Source organism: Boleophthalmus pectinirostris, unplaced genomic scaffold, assembly GCF_026225935.1.
Source record: "Boleophthalmus pectinirostris isolate CB_2022bp ecotype Guang Dong unplaced genomic scaffold, ASM2622593v1 HiC_scaffold_10, whole genome shotgun sequence".
In the NCBI taxonomy this organism is placed as follows: Eukaryota; Metazoa; Chordata; class Actinopteri; order Gobiiformes; family Gobiidae; genus Boleophthalmus; species Boleophthalmus pectinirostris.
In genome coordinates, this window is record NW_026570971.1 from 23961587 (window position 1) to 23981261 (window position 19675).

At 38.7% G+C, this 19675-nt stretch overlaps 1 protein-coding gene across 1 annotated transcript in view; it reads right to left on the reverse strand.

Annotated features, from left to right (window-relative positions):
- The window catches only part of atrn (attractin), a 210609-nt gene that overhangs the window by 114392 nt on the left and 76542 nt on the right, over positions 1-19675 (reverse strand). The window contains 3 exon segments of the mRNA XM_020921620.2: positions 474-535; positions 17714-17871; positions 18688-18766. Of these exon segments, the coding sequence (XP_020777279.1) occupies positions 474-535; positions 17714-17871; positions 18688-18766 (299 nt within the window).

Here is a 19675-nt window from a genome sequence, read left to right on the forward strand (position 1 = left end):
TGCAAATTCCAAGGTTGAATTTAGAGAGATGAGAGAAAAACTCAACTTGAATATGCAGACTTTGTGTATTAAAAGTGCGAAAACAAAACTCGAGGTATGTTTCTGATGAGGAAACATTATAACAGATGAGAAAAGAGTAATATGGGCCCTTTAAAACATATGAAAACTGAAAATACCTTGAGTCTGATTTCTTGTTTTCATAGACAGGCTGTAGTCGAACCACTGTTGACCATTTCCTGTGAGAAATGCCTGCGAGAGAAACTATAATGTTGTGTATCTGGTGAATAAGATGAAAGCGTGTGTGATTCTGCTGTGTGCGCTGACAGCTCTCCGGCCCTTATAAACCAGTGGGCAGGCTCAGCACTCGCTCTCAGTAATGGCCGGTATGCTGTGTTTGGTAATACATCTGCACTGTCCATTTTAACACCTCCGACTGCGGTGTGAAGAAAGGATTTGACGTTTTGTGAACTCACCTGAAGAACGTGACGAAGAACTGCACCAGGTCCATGAAATTACTGTGCTGGGAGAAGGCAATCTGCAGAGACAAACAAGCAAAGAGAGGCTGAGTGAGAGAGAGTGGTGCATTGTAATAGGCACAGACTTAAAAGGTGCATATGACAGGTTAGACTACTCATGTGACTAAAACATTAAAATCATTATGCCCACGTTATGCAGAGATTCATAGATACAAAACTCGTCAAATTCATAATTCTCATGTTCCAAAATGTGTCACATCAAGAGCTCAGTTTTGCCTACGATACAGACGCTGTAAATTCTGGAGCCAGTTTTCACATCTGGTTAGTGACGGCAGATCAGAGGCGCCGTTTAAAAAGAGTCTGAGGAAATGTTTGATATTTCGTGCTAATGTTTGATAATCTTTCAATTGTGGATGTTTCGTTGTGTTTTAATCTATGTTTGAATCAAAAGAATTTAATCCATGATGTTTAAATGTCATTTTTTCTATATATATATATTTTTTATGTATTCATACGGTGGAGGCTTTAATATAAGCCCTATTGGGTTTTTTGACTCTTCCGGCACCTACTTTTTATCTAGTGTGGTTCTTTTATTGTCATGTTATATGTGCAAAATAAATAAATAAAATACATAAATAATGCTGTTATCAATGCTTCTGTGAGTTGTGTTTTGTTTCATTCATACATGTTTAACGCACAAACCATATTCATATTTAGGCCGAGTTCTTCTCTCAAACAGAAAAACACTCAGTTCCAACTTGTGATGTCATGTGGTAATATAGGAAGTGCTCCACTGTGTTTTTAAACTCCAAACACCTTCTATAGAATCACATGCATTCTATTATTTTGCTAAATCAGTGTTAAATGTCAGAAAAACATGCATTGTAGATGGAATTTTCTAAAACAGGTAGAGATATTCCATTTTACAACTCACCACTACTTTCTGTATTTTTGTAGTTAAAGGTGCCACCAGGATTTTTCACAGTATAACATTAAATTTATCTATTTCCATCAAGTCAAGTATCAAGCCAACTAAATTTTGTGTGCTCATATTTTTAGTTGTAAATAAATAAAAAACACCTAATAATTTAAATAATAAGCACGTTGTTTGATGTCATACTTTGGCACATTCCAGGGAAAGCGATCTCCCTCTTATATCTCTATGGAAACAACCAGGTGCTGAACTTGTACCAGAAAGGTTACATAGAGCACCTTTACATTTTTCCCACAAACTTACATTTGACCATTGTAAAACTATATTTACCACAGATTTAAAAAAAAAATAAAATCTGTCATATGCACTTTAATTAGAAGGGTCAGTGTTCTAATGTAGGCCCCACATTCGAATGACCTTCTACGTTTGACGGTGAATATAATGAGCAGCGGATAATGAGCAGAGGAACAATGTACAGTATAAATGTACAAGATATATGAATGTATTTATAGAGTGTGGTTTGTGCTTCACTTGGCATTTCTGGACATTGTGCAGTGTGACACAAAGTAAATTGGACTCTTGGCTATTATTCTATGAGCAGATCGTGTGGTATTGATACTTTGCAGTGACATCAGGTCGGGGGTGTTCTATGTGTATTTCTATGGCGGAATGTTTCTGTAGTTACATGGTGACGTAATGCACACATAGGCAAACAGTTTAAAAAAAAAAAAGAAGATTTAAGATTAGTGAAAAAATAGGCTACAAAATGAATTGAAACGACACATTTTCTGCTGCCTGTGATCAATACGAGATGAGTGTTCATTGTGCTGATTGGGTGTTTGATTAACTAACTGACAAACTGTTGGCCAAGACCAGCTAGTTTCTTACTGTAATGTTATTTAAGAGGGACTTGTTTAACAGCACAAATCAGCACATTATCACAACATCAGTTCTTTATGGTCAGATTATGTTAAAACAAAACTCAGATTAAAGTCTAATTTGAGTAACAGAGCTTCAGACAGAGCAGTGTCTACAGTTAGAATCACACCCCCAGAGAATGTTGGTGACATCAGCTGCAAAATATCAATCTATGAAAGTCATATTGCGATGATACTTTTAGAATGGATTGACCGGAGTGTTGCTTTAGCACTGAGTTTTATAAAGACATTTCTTGACTTCCAACAAAGAGGTAGAGAAAGAAACATTGTCCCTGGATTGCTATTGAGAGAGAAATTGACAAAACTTTACCGTGTAAACCAAAAAAAAAAAAAAGTGTTTTGTTGAACATCTTTTATAAAAGTTATAAACTGGACGAGTAACTCTGATATTACTGCTTTGTATTACAACAAGGACACAATAAGTAAAGCAAACTAACAAAACATAACTTCATCATAAAATGAAATGAAAACCCAAAATAATAAAAATGTAAGAGTTTAACTTGTTCACGAATAACAGTAAGTAGGGCTGAACAATGTGAGAAAAATATCAGATTGCGATTTCTCTGACAAGCATTGCAATTAGGTTTGTGAATCGAGTTTACATTTAAACACGCCCAGAAGAACTGACAAAAAGACTGAAATAAGAAGTGATAAACTAACACAAGAAGCATATTTCAGAACATGTTTGTACACATCTAAAATTACAGTTTGCAGTTTTCTGTGCACAATAAGACAGGAGATTTGTGATTGTGATTAATCTGAGCCACAGCATGGACACTGCACAACAATACAGAGGGACAGAGGAGCTCTTTCTCCAACAGGCTCCTACAGCTCCGCTCAAACAGTGAGAAACACAGGACAACATTCATAACATACTCCATACAACTGTACAACAACTCACCCTTATGTAACAGATAACCCTATGTGCTGTCAATCATCTTTGCACTGTTTCTCCTTACCCAACTTGTGTATACAGCTAGGATACATTTGTGTTACTATATTTCTATATTTAATTTTTACTTGTATTATTACATATTATTACCATTTATATTTTTGCTCATTGTTATTATAATATATTGTAATGTGTGAGCTACTGTGTCCAACTAATTTTCCTTGTTAATTTCAACTAAGTCTAACCTTGCAGCCTGAGTGTGTGGGCTTAAGTTTTTCATTCAATATTCATCCAATGCAAAACAGAGTAAAATAGTGGATCTTTCTATACCTTCATACATTTTCCCACTGCTCACCTGCTTCCCTAACAGGTCACTGCTGCTAAATTACACTGTTTATTACGTGGTTGGAGTATGGGCACATGAATATTTATCGCTTTAATTTCTCTTTGTTTTCCATTTGTGAGTTCCTCTTCGGCTCTCGGCGGTTTGCAAATCAAGTTAGAAGTTAGCCAAGGTCTCTGCTCCTTCACACGCGCGCCTTGGCCCCTACATCACAATTACACTGCCCACTGCTTTGTTCCCATACTCTTCCACTGTAATCACCACAAGAGCCATCTACCGACAGCATCAACTTAATCAAGGTTTCCATAGTAACGCATTAACACTGCATACATCTCTACCTGTTCAAACATCTCCTTTCCCTTGCAGAAGACTTACTAAAAGCACGTGTCAGCCTCTGCAGAACCGCGCAACACAACAGCGCCTCTCTCTGGCGGTAAAAAGCAACGGCACGCAGGAGCAGAATTCCCATCACATATTTGCTCTCTCAAGTGACACCTTAGCTTGGACCATCACTGCTTGTCTTATTATTCAAGGGATTTGCATACAATTACACCACACCAGAAGAGAGGGAGACAGAGAGGGAGAAAAAGATGTAAAACCAACTTGTAGGCACGCGGCATAGCTAAAAGACTGTCAATGTATGCGCAGAGACGGCAGCTAGGTCAGATGTGTAAGCGGGGACTTTACACAATATCAGTTTGGATTAGTTATTGTGGGTCTAGCGCTTTGTAATAGAGAAGGGAGTCTCATTTGGTTGTATAGTCAGCACCATCTGGTTCAGTAATGTGCTCTTGTTGATTACTGTTGAGTGCTGAGGCTTTAATAGGGTCATTTTTCGCTGTGTTGTTGAATACAGACAACTAAATAATGCTAGAATAACCTGAGTGAAATGTCAATGAGTGGGTTAGCGTTTTGAGTCACGAAGCAAAAAAAGAAGAAACAAAAAATAAAGACAATTCAACTTTTTTCAGTTTTCGCACTCTAGTTCAAAAGTGCTTTGTGGAACTATTCAGGTGGGGGGTCCGTCATTATTTTCTCCATGGAGATTTGCCTGGAATGGTTCACAGTGTGGTGTTGGTTAAACCTTTCTATCTTCATGGAGACAGAACCAGACCAAGTTACAGGTCAGATCTGTGGAGAGGCGGCCCCGCTCACAGTCAGAATACATGTTTTTCAAGGCATTTTTGAGCAATAAAACCATCTGTAATTAAAAAGGTAGAGCTGTTTCATGTCATACTGTGGAACATTCCAGGCAGAGCAGTCACATACCTATAGAAACAAGCAGGTGACAGATCCCCAGTCAAAAAGTTCAAGTTTTCAAAGTCCGTTTTCTATATATATATATATTTTTTTTCCCCAACAAATCAGTAAACCAGCTACGAAGTGATAGTAAAGCAAGAATTGACACAAGATGCTCCTAGAACCAATACTACAAATTACTTGAATGGGGCAAAATGTTACCTTTTTGAATACTTTTATGTTTTTTTTCTATATCACAACTAGTAGAAATCCACATACATATAGGAAACAATTATCTTCTGTTAAAAATCACAAGTGTTTTTTGAATTGTATGAAAACTAGTACAGAGTGTCAAACATTTTCCTTGGTTTAGTATTATGACAATAGTGTGTTTAGGCCTATCAAGTACGCTTATCCTTTACTTTCTTCCAATGTCATATTTGTTTTCCTCTTTTTAAAAAACAATAGTTTCAAAACAGCATAAACCAGTCTTCGCATGGTGGTTCTCACTTGCTTCATTTTACAATCCACCCATCACATCCCTTCATCTCAAAAGGACGTCTCTAACGTATTTTTCACACAGACACAAAACACTCAGCTGTCTGAGCTTCAAACAATGCAATTAAGAGCCGGCCCCACAGAGGAAAGAGGCAGTTCTGTGGCATATTTAGAAATGAGACCAAAGCTAATGGGAATTTACATGTGATGGAGCTTTATCTGCGTGGAGTCGGATTTTTGTTATTTAGTCAACAACGTGGGGAACAGGCTTAAATGGGAGGCGAATCATGTCTGAGCATAAGAGATTCAAGGATGTGATGTCAAGCCGCAAGCTAAACATGGTGAACCACATTGTAAACCCAACGGAAAACAGGAAAAGTGTTTCTTTATCAGAGTAAATAAAAGAAGTCTAAGTTTGTTTGCATTTTAAATGGGAAAATCGCAAATATACTCTGTGCAATTCACCACTATGCACAAGTCCTTACAGCTGGCACTACCTTATCAAGCTATTGTGAAAAATAATAATACATTTGTTTTGCTTATGTATATTGACAGAGGGCATTGCTAGTTTTAGTTTCATGCCCATTAATTACAGAGATATTAACCATAAACCATTAAAACATCTACAAACTGACAGCTAAACCGCAAATTCCACCATAGATTTATCACCCGAAATTTACATTTAGACTATAGGTACTCAAGAATGTTGTGAGTAAAATTGAATTCCCTATAGAAATCTTTTTATGGTTGGTCTTCTGTCTTTCTCAGTACATGAACTGTAGCTATAGTCTATAATATAACATGATAAAAAGAAGGTAGACTTTTTTTTTTTTTTTTGCCAGACCATATGTGATCAAATGTGTCAAAGCCAATTATTATCATCAATAACTTTACTACACATTTTCCTTTAAATGAGCCCGTGTGATCCCACCGTGAGGACATGTGCTTTAATAGTATGTGTATGTGTCTGCTCATGCTGGACACGGAGGCGACGGGGGGCTGCTGCTCTGGTTATGTGCCCAGCGGAGGGTGACTCTTTAGGGGCTTAGAACGATCTCCCAGCAGGCCCTGACAGCCCGCCTCTGGGTCTCTGAGCTGCACATAGTCACTGTTTAATGCTTTGTGACACTATCGGACTATAGAGGAAAAGTGTGAGGGGGAGGGGGGCTCAACAGGTTTCACTAGAAAAGAGCAACTATAAAAGAGAAAGAATGAAAATGAATGCAATATCGCAGTGGGTTCAACTGACACTAGTTTAACCAACAATGAGAGCATTACTTTTTATGCATATAGATGTGTAATGGCAACAATATGAACATGGAGTAAGATATAAAGCATATTGAAGTGGATCGTAAATTACCTATATTACTCAAAACTGACTGAGTTTTAAGCCATGTTATAATGTTACTAGTGCTGTCAAGCGATAAAAAAAATGAGAGATTAATTATGATCTGTAATTAATTAATCTAATTAATATCTTTTTTAATCTCACCTAAAAATTGCTGACAAAAGCTTCAACTTGAGGTATTTTCATTTGAATTCATTATTACATTATTTTCATACTATCATTAACATTTTTATATAAGTATCATCATTATTATTACTATTACTAATCTGCATAAATAAGCTCAACTTTACAACACATAAACCATCACCACTCTAGAGCCACATCAGCCTGTTTGACATTATAATGTGTTTAATGCAGCTTTGCGCAAGTCTTATAAAAATGAAACAAAAAACCTCATGGCTAATTTGCATAAACCAAGTGAAGAAAAAAAAAAACAAAACGCTGTTGTAAACGCTCTTGTGCACTGATGCAGTTCAGCTTCTGTCGGACTCAAGGACACGACTCAGTGGAATATGAGTGTTCTCTCTGTGACAGAGGGATGTTGATGGTGAAGGTGAGTCTGTTCTGTGTCTGTGTCGCGATGTTTTCAGAGATCAGACGTGTGCAGGTTTATCGCAGATGCGGGCAAGGACGGGAATGAAAATTACAATTCTTTTCTGCAGAGCAGGACTGCACAGTGCGGGACTGTGTCCTAACAACACATAAAAACAGATTTTATAATAAGGCATCTCGCATACAGAAACAGTAAAGTTAAAGATTAAAAATAAGATTAACGCGATTAAAAAACATAACGCGCTAAATATGACTGTAATCGATTAATCACAATTAACACGATAATTTGACACCCCTAAATGTTACCTCCTCACAAACATACTTGGAGTTTTGTTTCATTTCATTCATGCATGTTTGAGAAATCCTGCATTATTATTAGTCTGTCTACATCTCCAAAGCTCAAAATGCTCTGTTCCACCTTGTGATGTCATGAAGCAGTAGTTTTGGGACAGTGTTTTCTGTTTGAGAGAAAAACTCAGCCTAAATATGCAGGATCTGTGTGTTAAAACGTGAAAGAAACAAAACACAACTCCAGCTATGTTTCTGATGAGGAACTGACATTATAACATAAATGACAAAACAATGTAATATGGGCCCTTTGACAATAAATCAACAGGATGAGTGAGTCCTAGCTCTAATGGCACCTGCAGTTTTAAGTGCTTGGTGACATGACACAGAACTGCTCTGAATAAAGCGAGACGTTTCTGACAAACACCTGATTACAGTTGCAAGGTTTGAAATGTTCGACCAATCACAATGTTCCTTTTACTCCAGGCTCCACCCCTCCTCCCCCATCACTCTCTTCTGCCCAGTTTAGCAGCTCTATTTAAAATGTGATTGTGGGCGTTTAGTCCCACTTCAACCAAAATAATATTGGGACCACTGTTTGGGCCACTTAACTTTCATACATTCTTTTATTTTTCAGTTTTCCTTCACAAACTCTCCAAAATCCTTACTCCTACATCAATTTTTCTGTTTCTAGCACAAGCTTCGGGGGAAAAATGTTCACTTTATGCTCAGTATCTTTCCTCTCTACGCCAAATGCTCAGTGTACTATAACATTTCACTGCGCATAACTATGATAGAAAATGGGGCGGAGAGTCTTGCATTATGGACATTATCAGAGCTGGAATTGAACCATCAACCTCTCTAGTAGGCAATCTCCTTACGACCCGAGTCACTGTCCCTCATGTTATCGCACCTTTATACTTCACACAATGGTATAAACGTTAGTATTCTCACTAGCATCAGCAGTCTTTAACACAGACATTTGATTTGGGAGGCTGGGTGGCACAATTACAGGAGCATAATGAGTTTTAAATCTGCCCTTTCATTCTCTATAATCTGCAGTTAAAAACTCCTCTTGGCTGATCTGTCATATATTTACATTATCATTCCCCATTTCAGTATTGGGTGCTTTTCATATTATTCTGTGCTAATTCACAGCTATAGTGCGATGTTTGCCAAGTTCCTAGTGATTACCGCCGTGCCTCCTCATCAGGCAACCATGCATGCCCTGATACACATAGACCCGAGCACACAGCTGCTGCCTCTCTCATTCTCTCTCTCTCTACACAGGACAGTGAATTAGGAGTGCGCTACAATCTCTACTGTGTCATGACATCACCATGGCAACAAACACCAGATCACAGGCGTTTAAAGGTGCACTATGTAACTTTTCTTGTGGAGGATATCTGCTTTTCTCCATCTATATCATTGCTTTGCCTGAAAAGTTTCACAGTATGGAATGAGACAGGTTTATCTCTATTGATGAGTGATGCTATCAGGTCAAGCTACAGGTCATTTTTTTAGCAATAGAAACATCAGTAACTTAATTGAAAATACAAATAAGATCAATATAATGCCGTATAGTGAAACATTCCAGGTAAAGCAATAATCTCCGTGGAGACAAGCAGGTGGCAGACCCTACACCAGCAAAGTTGCATACTTTAAAAAAGGTCTTATACTACACTAAATTTACTCTTGTGAGCTTTTAGCCAAGTTATAATGCTGGTACCTCCTCAAACACAAACCTGCAGCGGTTTGTGTTTTGTTTCATTCACAAGTTTGAGAAATCCTTTATTTTTAAAAGGTCTGTCTACATCTCCAAATCTCCAAATGCTCAGTTCCACTTTAAGATGTCATTTAGTGGTAGGTTTTAAGTTAACAGCTACTTTTTTCCTTTTGCTGAGCATAGATTGACAATTTCAGTGCTGAAATTATCCAAATGATTCTAGTGAAGGTGTATGGCATTTAAAAACACAGTGGAGCACTTGTTTTATTACCACATGACATCACACGGTGGAACAAAGTGTTTTCAATCTAGAGAGAAAACCTCAGCCTAAATATTCAGAATGTGTGTGTTAAACGTGTGTTTTTGAGGAGGAAACATTATAACATAGAAATGAAAATAGCTTAATATGGGTCTTTTAACGTCATTGGTCTGTGATTACTCTTTCATTAGAAACATGGTTAAATTCTTCGTTAGGAGACAGAAATCATGTCTGGGAGGGAGAAACTTCTCTGAGTAATCTCTCAGCAGTTGATTGGGCTTTGATGATTCAAGCTCTATGATGGCAGTGCAGTCAGCAGTGAAAAGACCACACTTTGGCAGTTGAGGGATATTTCATCATTGCAGCTTCCAACTTATGCACAAGTTTGGTCTAGTTAAACTAGGTGCTAAAGTGAATATTTTACCACTATCTTTTTAATGAGTAATGCTTTTGTATAATCTCCAAGGCTGAGGAATTGGCTTCCTCCTGCAGATTAGGCTGGCTAACTCACTCCCTGTTTTTAAATCCCTCCCATAGACTGAATAAAGAAGTGGACCAAGGAGGGGTGACGTCACCCATAGAGTACAGCTCTGGTCAACTAAAGCTCACCAGGCTAGCAGTTATAGCGGCGAATTTCAATTTGTTTACGGTCCCTACTAAAGATTCACTGTCTCAGTTTGAGGGCTTACTGTTTACCATTTGTCACTGTTTGTGTTTATATATTTAATTACAGTACAGCACTTAGGTCGACCGTGTTGTTTAAGGTACTATAAATAAACTTGATCTTGACAACATACCCTCCTTACAGTCAGAAGCAGTAACATGAGTAGCAGCAGTCATGACTTTCAAGTTTGTGTGACTGAAGAAGGGCTGTGCAAAGAATCAATTTTTAATCAAACCAAAATCCAATCATTTCTAATTGTCAGCGATCAGCAAAGAGTCTTTTAATCGAGAGGTCTATAGACGATCCTCTGTCAGTACAAGTGTGTGATTTGGAGTTGAATTTAGAAGAATAAATGAGATTTCTTTTCTTGTAACAACACTGGTAAGAAGCTTGTCTTGCCTGACATTTTTGCCTGACTTTTTTGCCCTATTGGCCTTCTGTTACTCTACTTACACGGGGTGTTATTTTGAACAATGGCCACATACCTTCTAATTACATCTTTTCATAATTTTATTTTACTTAAAAATTTTGAATATTTCTTCAGTACAACAACACAACTAAACTGCAATAGCCTTAATAATCTATCCATGCGTTTCAGAGTGATGAAAACAAATGTGCACTGTTGCCATAGAATATTTAGTTTGAATTGTCAATAACCATCCGTCCTCAAAATGTCACCTGAATACATACATGGAGTAGTGTGACAGTGAGCAGTGCCTATAGTGCGTCAGAAAACAGGGTCGATATGCTTGACTGTCATTGCCCTTGACCGGGACAGGGACATAAATCTGAGCTGTCCCATGGCTCTGCTCCGGTCCCACAGGACACAGGGAGATGGACAAACACAGCCCCCAGACAATAAAGGTCAGTCTGCATTATACTAGGCCTATTACACCACACATCAGGTCATGTTTGATTCAATGCTATGGACCCACAACATACAACCACAATGCAGAGCTACTGTATATAGAACATATTAAAGGTGCACTGTGTAACTTTTCTGGTAGGGGTCCACTACCTGCTCAACTGCACATTCTTTTTTACTGAAATGTTCTACAGTATGGCATTACACTTGTCTAGTTACATGCCAGTTACATGTCAGATCAGTGGAGAGTTGAGCCCACACAAAGTAAGAATGCTTTTTTTTTTTAGGTCAATAAAAACCCATGTTATTGAGCAAAAGCAAGACGGATATGTTTAATGCTATTCTGAGACATTGTCGACACAACAATAACACCTCCGCAGAGACAAGCAGGCCACATCACCAGGTCAAGTTACAGGTCAGATCCGTGGAGAAGTGGACTTGCTCACAGAAATGATGACAGACAGGTTTTTGCAAAATAAAAACAGCTGTAATTGAATAAATACGTAATAATGTTTAATGCCATACTGTGGAACATCCAAGGCAAAGCAATAACATCACTATGGAGATGATAGACCCTCCACCAGAAGAGCACCTTTAAAGTATTCAGGTCTTACTACATTTTAGCACAAGGTGGGGGAATATGACAAAAGTACGGGTGTATGATGAATAGAGCAGATCAGAGTTTAGAATCTTGCGAAATCACTTGTGGCTCCAGAGAGATTATACTTCACCGTGATTGGTTAAATCCGCCTGTCACTCAAAACATGATCAAGGATGACAAATGGGAAGAGTAGGTGGGGAACATGTGTGAGTTTAAAGGAGATGAAGTACTGAAGTTGAAGTTTAAAAGAGTAGAGAACTGAATCATGATAGCAAGTAACGCCACCACAAATTATGGTTCAGGTCTGTGAAAGGGCAACTCCACTCATAGAAAGAATGGATGTCTTTCAATGTATTTTTATAGCAAAAAAAAAACCTTTCACCTCTATTAATGTAAATACAAGACAGAAAACTTACATAGTGCATCTGTCTGTTATTTTGGGAAACAAACTGTCAAATGTCAAATCAGTAAGATGCAATAAAAGGAGTTCATTGTAACATAGATACCAGTGCTCTGTTGTAGTCAAGAATCTATGCTTAGTGAAATATTCTGCATTTTCTAGTTTGATGTGTTAATTCTTCACCGAGCGCGTTGTAACGAAGTGAACAAAAGCAGGTTTGAATCGACAACAGATAGCAGCAAAGCAACAAGTGCAGAGGAGATTATAAATGCGAAGAAAACATACACAAGGCTTCACAGGAGCACACGTCTGACATTAGATTAACACAGGAGCGAGGCAGACGAGAGAGGAAGAGAGAGAGAGAAAGGAGAGGTAAACAGAAAGAGCGAGAAAGAAATGGAGAGCGAGTGTGTGGAAGAAAGTCTGGAGGAGAGCGGAGAGTGAGAGTGAGTGAGAAATGGAGCAAGAGAAGGATTGAAAGAAAAAAGAGAGAGGGAAGAGAGAAAAGGGAATAAGAGAAAGAAAGGGTGAGAGAATGAGGAGAGAAAGAGTTAGAGGAGACTGAAAGAACAGGAGGGAGAATAAGAAACAGTGTGAGAGTGTGTGGGGGAAAGTCGGGAGGAGAGGGTCGAGTATAGAGTAAGTATAGAAAGTAAAGAGAGAGAGAGAGAGAGAGGGGAGAGAAAAGGAGCGAGAGAAACAAAGAAGAAGAAGAGAAGAGCGTGGAAAGGAATGGGAGAGGGCGAAAGAAGGAGAATCCAAAGGAGGGGGAAGATAAATATTGAGAAAAAGTACAAGAGGGAGCAAGAGAGGGAGATGGAGAAGAGACAGATTATGTGTGAGAGGTTAGAAAACGTGCAAGAGAAAGCAGAAAAATAGACAGAAGAAGGAGAGAGATGGGAGGAGGGAGAGTGGAGAGAGAGAAACAGGTAGCAAGAGGAAGAAGATGACGAGAGAGAGTGGGGGGGGTGTAAAGGAACAAGGTGGGGGCTAGGAAAAAAAACAGGGAGAGAGATAAGAGAAGAGAGAGAAAGGGGGAGAGAGAGAGAAACAGGGAGCGAGAGGTGAGGGGAGAGAGAGACAGTAGTAGATGAGAGAAGGCAAGAGAGTGAGCAGGGAGTTAGAAAACGTGAAAGAGAAAACAAACAAAAAAAATACAGAAGAGAGACAGGGTGATAAAGAGCAAGGGAGAGAGGGAGAAACATGGAGTGAGAGGAGGAGGAAAAGAGAGAGAGAGAGAGAGTTGGCTTTCGCTGGGCTACAGAGAGCTTAGGCAGCACACAGCCCACTCTCAATGCAGCATGTGTTTCATCTTAACATTCCACTTTGCCCTTGCTCTTTCTCGACTGCTCACACCAGCTCTGCTCTCTGTGCCAACTCCGCAGGGCCAGCCGCCTACGAGCGCGACCAATCAAACGCCACCCCGACGGCGGGCACAATGCAGAAGGGAAGTACAGATACGGGAATAAATGGGGGAAATGGAAGCTTCCGAGAGACGTGGCTGCTCCTGGCACTGTTTAAGATGTAATGACCACGACGAGCTCAGGGCGCATACGCATTTAATAACGAATCAAACGCCTTTACTGTACGCGTAATGTAACTTCTCTGGTGGAAGGCACATCACCGTCTTGTCTCCATGGAGATGTTATTGCTTTGGCTGTCATGTTACACAGTATGGCACTAAACTTGTCCTGCTTCTCCCTACAGTGATAATTTACAAGTCAGATCTGTGGAGAGAAGACCTCACCAACAGTTACAATTGTGTTTCATTGTTTGTTTTGTTTTTGTTTGTTGGTTTGTTTTTTAAGGTCAATAAAAAACAGTAACTTAATAAATACAAGATTCTGTGCAAAGGAGTCACCTCAATGAGACAAGCAGGTGGAAAACCCTCTACCAGAAAAGTTACATAGTGCAGCTTTAAGTATCACTGGTCCTTCTGTCATATAAATATAGATTCTTCTACAGTATAAAGCTATGGATTGCATTGTCAGTTGCGTCTTGCTATGTTACCAAATATAAACAGAAAGTGTTGCTGGTCCATATCATATCAAAATGATCATTATTTCATTGGATACTCAAGAAAAGGTGAAGTTTACAGTGCTAAAAAGCTAACAGCTCATTTGAAGGCACAGAAGTTAAACGGAGAAAAGCGAAGAGGAGATGTTACCTTGCTATCGAAGCTCCATGAATAAGAAGGATGTGTTTTGGGGGGTGGGGTAGATGTCCTATATGATCCTACCCAAAATAAGGCACAGGTGAGTCCGCTCCAGCTGTGAGCGGCTAAAGGCTGAGCGGTGACAGAGCAGAGCATGGAGGACGGGGGCTTGTATTTCAGGAGGAGGGCAGAAGGAAGGAGCTTATATGGAGTGGCCGCTTAAATCTGTGCCCGGAAAAGACTGAGGGAAGCAGGGGAAAAACTAAACAACTACACACAGGACTTGGTGGTGGAGTTTACCTTTGCAACTATCAGAGATGTTTTGCATAAGAATCAATATTAGACTCAAATGGACAAATGTAGAGAATATGAGCAAGGGTTGACAATGACTATACCTATCCTAAAATGTACAAAACATAAACCTAAATACTATAGACAACACTGGATAAGAATTCCCACATATGTCAAGCTACTTCAAGTTCAACGGACTCACTTAGCTGCAACTTAAAACAAATTTTGCCCAATATACTGTACATTAGACAATATTTCTGGTTCTGGTTGATTAATCATTAAACTCCAAATGTGAATCACAACAATCAAAAAGGAGAGCGACTATAAGTGATGCCATCAAATTTTAAAAGGTTCAAAGCCAGCCTTAAAACTAAGTGAAAACAATTTATGCAAAACTCCTATAAAGTACACAGACATTATCATTTGATAAATAAAAATAGAAGGAAACATCTTTATTTTGTGGAAATGATGTTTAGAGTTACATTTTATAGAATTCTCCTCAGTGTGACGTTATAAATATAGAAGTCTCTCAAATAGATCTGTCTACTTCCTGTAAACAACTTCATATTTTTCAACTTTTCTTCACAAATTGCTTCTTGATTTGTGTAAAACTATCACTTATATTTACACCAAGTATTATCCCACCTAATTAAGTTTAAATTAGAGAGTCATCAAAACCTGTCATATGATTTGTTAAGGGATCTAGTCCGGTGCTGAACTGGAGTGAGTTAGGTAGGCAGCACTACTGTTTATTTTGGCTTATTTGAATTAGGACAATGCATATTAATTAATGTACAGTATGAAGCTTCAATATAAATATGCAAGAGTTGGTACAAGGCAGGTCAAAGCATTAAACATGACTACTATTACTACTGTTACTACCATTAGCTACGAGCTGGTTGGTAATTCAAGTCAAAGCTGCATTTATGTGTGAACAGGTTTTCCTTTTGCAGCTCTTGGGGCGAGGTGTAAACCCAGCCCTGGATGTACTTGTCCGGAGTAGAGCACAGCAGGTCTCTGTGTGGACTCAACACAGGCTCATTCATAACCACAGAGCTACCTCAGCACACTGTCAAGGCTAGTAATGTTGTTTTATACATATATATACAGTGCATGGGTGAACATTTTTACAAATAGTTATCACGCTAATATTTAACACAAAGAAGCTGATAAAATATAGTAATGACAATGCCCCAAAGAAGCAAATATGGAAGAAAAACAGGAATCACAATCAAAACAACTGCCATTACAAACAGAGGGCAAGTCTTCTAATTTAAGATTATTGTCCCTATCTCAGCAATAATAAAAAATATACCTTACCTTACCTGGACCTGGAAATATTGCAGTTGCAAAGCCAGTAAAAATGGTGAATAACTTGAACTGGTCACTTATTGTGCAATATAGGAACAATATTTGAAGATCTGATAAAAATGTGTGCTAAATCTAACCCCTGGAACCCTTCTTGGCCAAGTCATGAAATGTTTCAACAACTCCGCAGTAAACTGGTTTCGAATTAGTTCCTGCCAATAGTACACAAAAGGTCACACTTCTCATACAGCAACAACACAACACAAGCGTTAAAGAGGAAGTGCCCCAGGAAGGAGGGCCACAGCTAAAATTACATATCAAGTGGTGGTCATAAGTCCTCTTAAAAAGTGCAGTGGTTGAAAGTTAAATGTAAGAAACATCAGTCAAATATATTAGTATGGCATGAATGGTGATTGATGATGTACCAGAGTCTAGAAAACAAATACTAAACAATAAACACTAAACTAATTTACATGAACTTTGACTATTTGATGAATCGGGTTAGTATTATAGGCAACCAAGAACATGCTGGTAAAAGTATAGCAAGCATTATTCACTATCTTCAGTATAAAGTAATGCAAGGTTGATGTAAAGGAAGCCCATATAAAGCATGATGAGATTCAAGCAGCAGAGCCAGAAGCGCTGACAACTGTAAAAACATACATTGCATTTTCAATTTGTCACACAGCGATAATGCTCTTATACATAAACATCCCACATCACCTCTCTCCGCTCTGAACGTTACAGGGAACAATGTTGTTTCGGAGACTGTCTGAGGGAGATACGACTGTGCTTCAAAGCCTGGACCTGATCAATTAACCAAAGGTACCAGCAGTCCATTCTCCGTCTTTGTTAATCCCCCCGGACGCGTTAAGTGACTGATTTATCTTGTCATATTTTACTCAAAGGTTTCCAAGGCGTCCTTATTTTCATGTTCTGCCACACTTTACGCCAGGAGAGGACCGGCAGAGCGTCAAATCTAAAGATTAATTTTCTACAGAATTAGTGTAAATATGCATACATCTATGGTGATGCACGCAATGTGCAGTAATCATTTAAATACTAATGCATAAGGACATTGTAATATTTAAAATGGTCTAATTTATCTGCGATTGACTGCATTTTAAAACGTGCACTATGTAACTTTTTGGTCAGTTACCTTCTTGTTTCTATGGAAATGTCATAGCTCTTCCTTGAAATGTTCCACAGTATTAAACTGCTCGAGATCGAGGATTTAAAGCCAGAATAAAGAGAATGTTTGGCGAATTTTATCAAGGGGAAAGACGTTATTGTCCTTCTTCCTATGGGATATGGGAAAAGCTTAATATACCAGTTAGCCCCATTAGCGGCGCATTACATACGTCATGATCAAATAGCAGCGATTGGTTAAATGAAAAAGTACCCGACTACCATCAAGCGAACGAATCCTAATGGTCAGACGGTTTCTACGAAGTGAAACCGTCTGATGGATCAGGCTAGTTGACATCATTTAACCATGTACAACATTTAAAAGGATCCCACTAGACTAGCAGTGATTACAATGGCAGTTAATGGTGATCCTAATAAAACAATAGACATATAGTCAGAAAAAGACATGGTCCGATGCCAAAATCACTTTATTGTAAAATATTATGACTATATAGAAAAGCTTGTTTGTAATGTTAGTATTAGGCGATATGCATACATTTCTTAAAGTTGCATGGTTAGTGCAGTCCAGGTTATTATTATTATTATTATCAGTTGCTTTAAAAGCTGGACTTCCAAATACATCAACTTGCAAAAAAGCATGTTAGTTATATATTTCATACAGGCAAAATGTCATTCTTGTAGCATGTCTAAACTAGATACATAACTGAACCTAACAGAAAATTTTGAATTTTTTGCACAGGGGGGAGAGGAACTCTGGCCACATGGATGGACCTTTTGAAAAGCTTACTTGAATTTTAATGGGCCACGTAAAGTTGCTGACGTAGACAAAGAACGTGATGTTGGGGCTGTTGCGGAAATCAAAGTTCTCGTTGGAAAAACTGTCTTTAAACTCCTTGATGTTGCTCCGGGACACAATGGGGATCTCCTCACCGGTCTGAGTACCTGCTACACATGACAAAGACAATAACAGACAATAACAGCCCACTAAGGCTGCATTCACAACAAAATGAGGACTAAAGAACAAAACCCACTCTAAACCCAGTTTAAACCTCGTCTAAACCCAGTCCAAACCCAGTCCAAACCCGATCTAAACCCGATCTAAACCCGATCTAAACCCAGTCTAAACCAGGTCTAAAACCAGTCTAAGCCCAGTCTAAGCCCAGTCTAAGCCCAGTCTAAGCCAGTCTAAGCCAGTCTAAGCCCAGTCTAAGCCCAGTCTTAGAACACTAGAACTAAACCTGGACATAACCAAGTCTACATTAGGACTAAGCCCAGACTAAGCCCAGACTAAGCCCAGACTAAGCCCAGACTAAGCCCAGACTAAGCCCAGACTAAGCCCAGACTAAGCCCAGACTAAGCCCAGACTAAGCCCAGACTAAGCCCAGACTAAGTCCAGACTAAACCCAGACTAAACCCAGACTAAGCCCAGACTAAGCCCAGACTAAGCCCAGACTAAAACCAGACTAAAACCAGACTAAAACCAGACTAAAACCAGACTAAACCAGACTAAACCCAGACAAAGTCCAGATCAAGTCCAGACTAAACTCCGACTAAACTCCGACTAAACTCCGACTAAACTCCGACTAAACTCCGACTAAACTCCGACTAAACTCCGACTAAACTCCGACTAAATCCAGACCTAACCAAGTCTACATTAGGACTAAACCAGGATCAAAGAAAGACCAAACCAGCACAAGTGTGAACCTAGCCCTACCTTAAACAGACAGAATTTAGTTTCATTAGACAGCAGATGACTTGTACCTGTGAAGCTGGTAGCCCATGTGATGTTCAGGTTGAAATTCTTTGAGGCATTGATGAACATGTCCAGATCTCGGTTTGGCTAAAACACACATAAAAGAGTCAGCAAAAAGAGTAAGACTTCAGAATAAGAGTTATCTTTTTGCTTCTTTGTTAAAAAACGACCATTTATAGTGATGGTTTTAGAAAAATTTTGATATATGATTATTGACAGTGCAGTGACATCAGGCTGGGAGTGTTCTACATGTATTTCTAATGGTGAAATGCTTACGAGTTACCATGGAAACACAGCCAAAAAAGTTTTACGATTGTCTGAAAACTTAAAGAAAAAACACAAAATGGATTCAAGCCTGTGATCAATACAAGCGTTCATGGTCCTATTTAGGCGTTTGATTTTCAGCAAAAAAAGTGAGTGTGACTAAATGAAAACAAAAAACAAAAAACAAACTAGCTTGTGATTGTAATTTTATGTGTGACAGACTTGTTTAGGAGCACACCTGTTGTAGTTCCAGCTAAGCCATTTTTTTATGGTCAGATTGTGTTAAAACAAAGCTCAGATTAAATTCTTGCAATGCCTCAGACAGAGAAGTGCCTACAGTTAGCATCACACCCCCAGGGAATGTTCATGACATCAGCTTTAAATCATTAACACAGTACCTTGCACCAGTAACATAGAAGAGGTGATCATTTTGAAATCCAGGTATAGGAATTGCAAATGAAACATGTTTATTTAGTGACTTAGAACTTTTTGCAAGGTACTTTGTGAACAGTGGACATGACTGGGTCCGACTCTGGAACATAACAACAGAGCTATACTAAAACCAGGTTTATATCATAAAATTAAATTAAAAAAATGTATTAAAACATTTAAATTAAGTAGTTCAAAATGAGGGATAACACAAAGGTGGTCAAAAAGGTGAATAAAAGTGAATGCCAATGAATCAAAGCTTGACCTGCCAAGGACACAGACACGGTATTTAAAGGTAGTTTA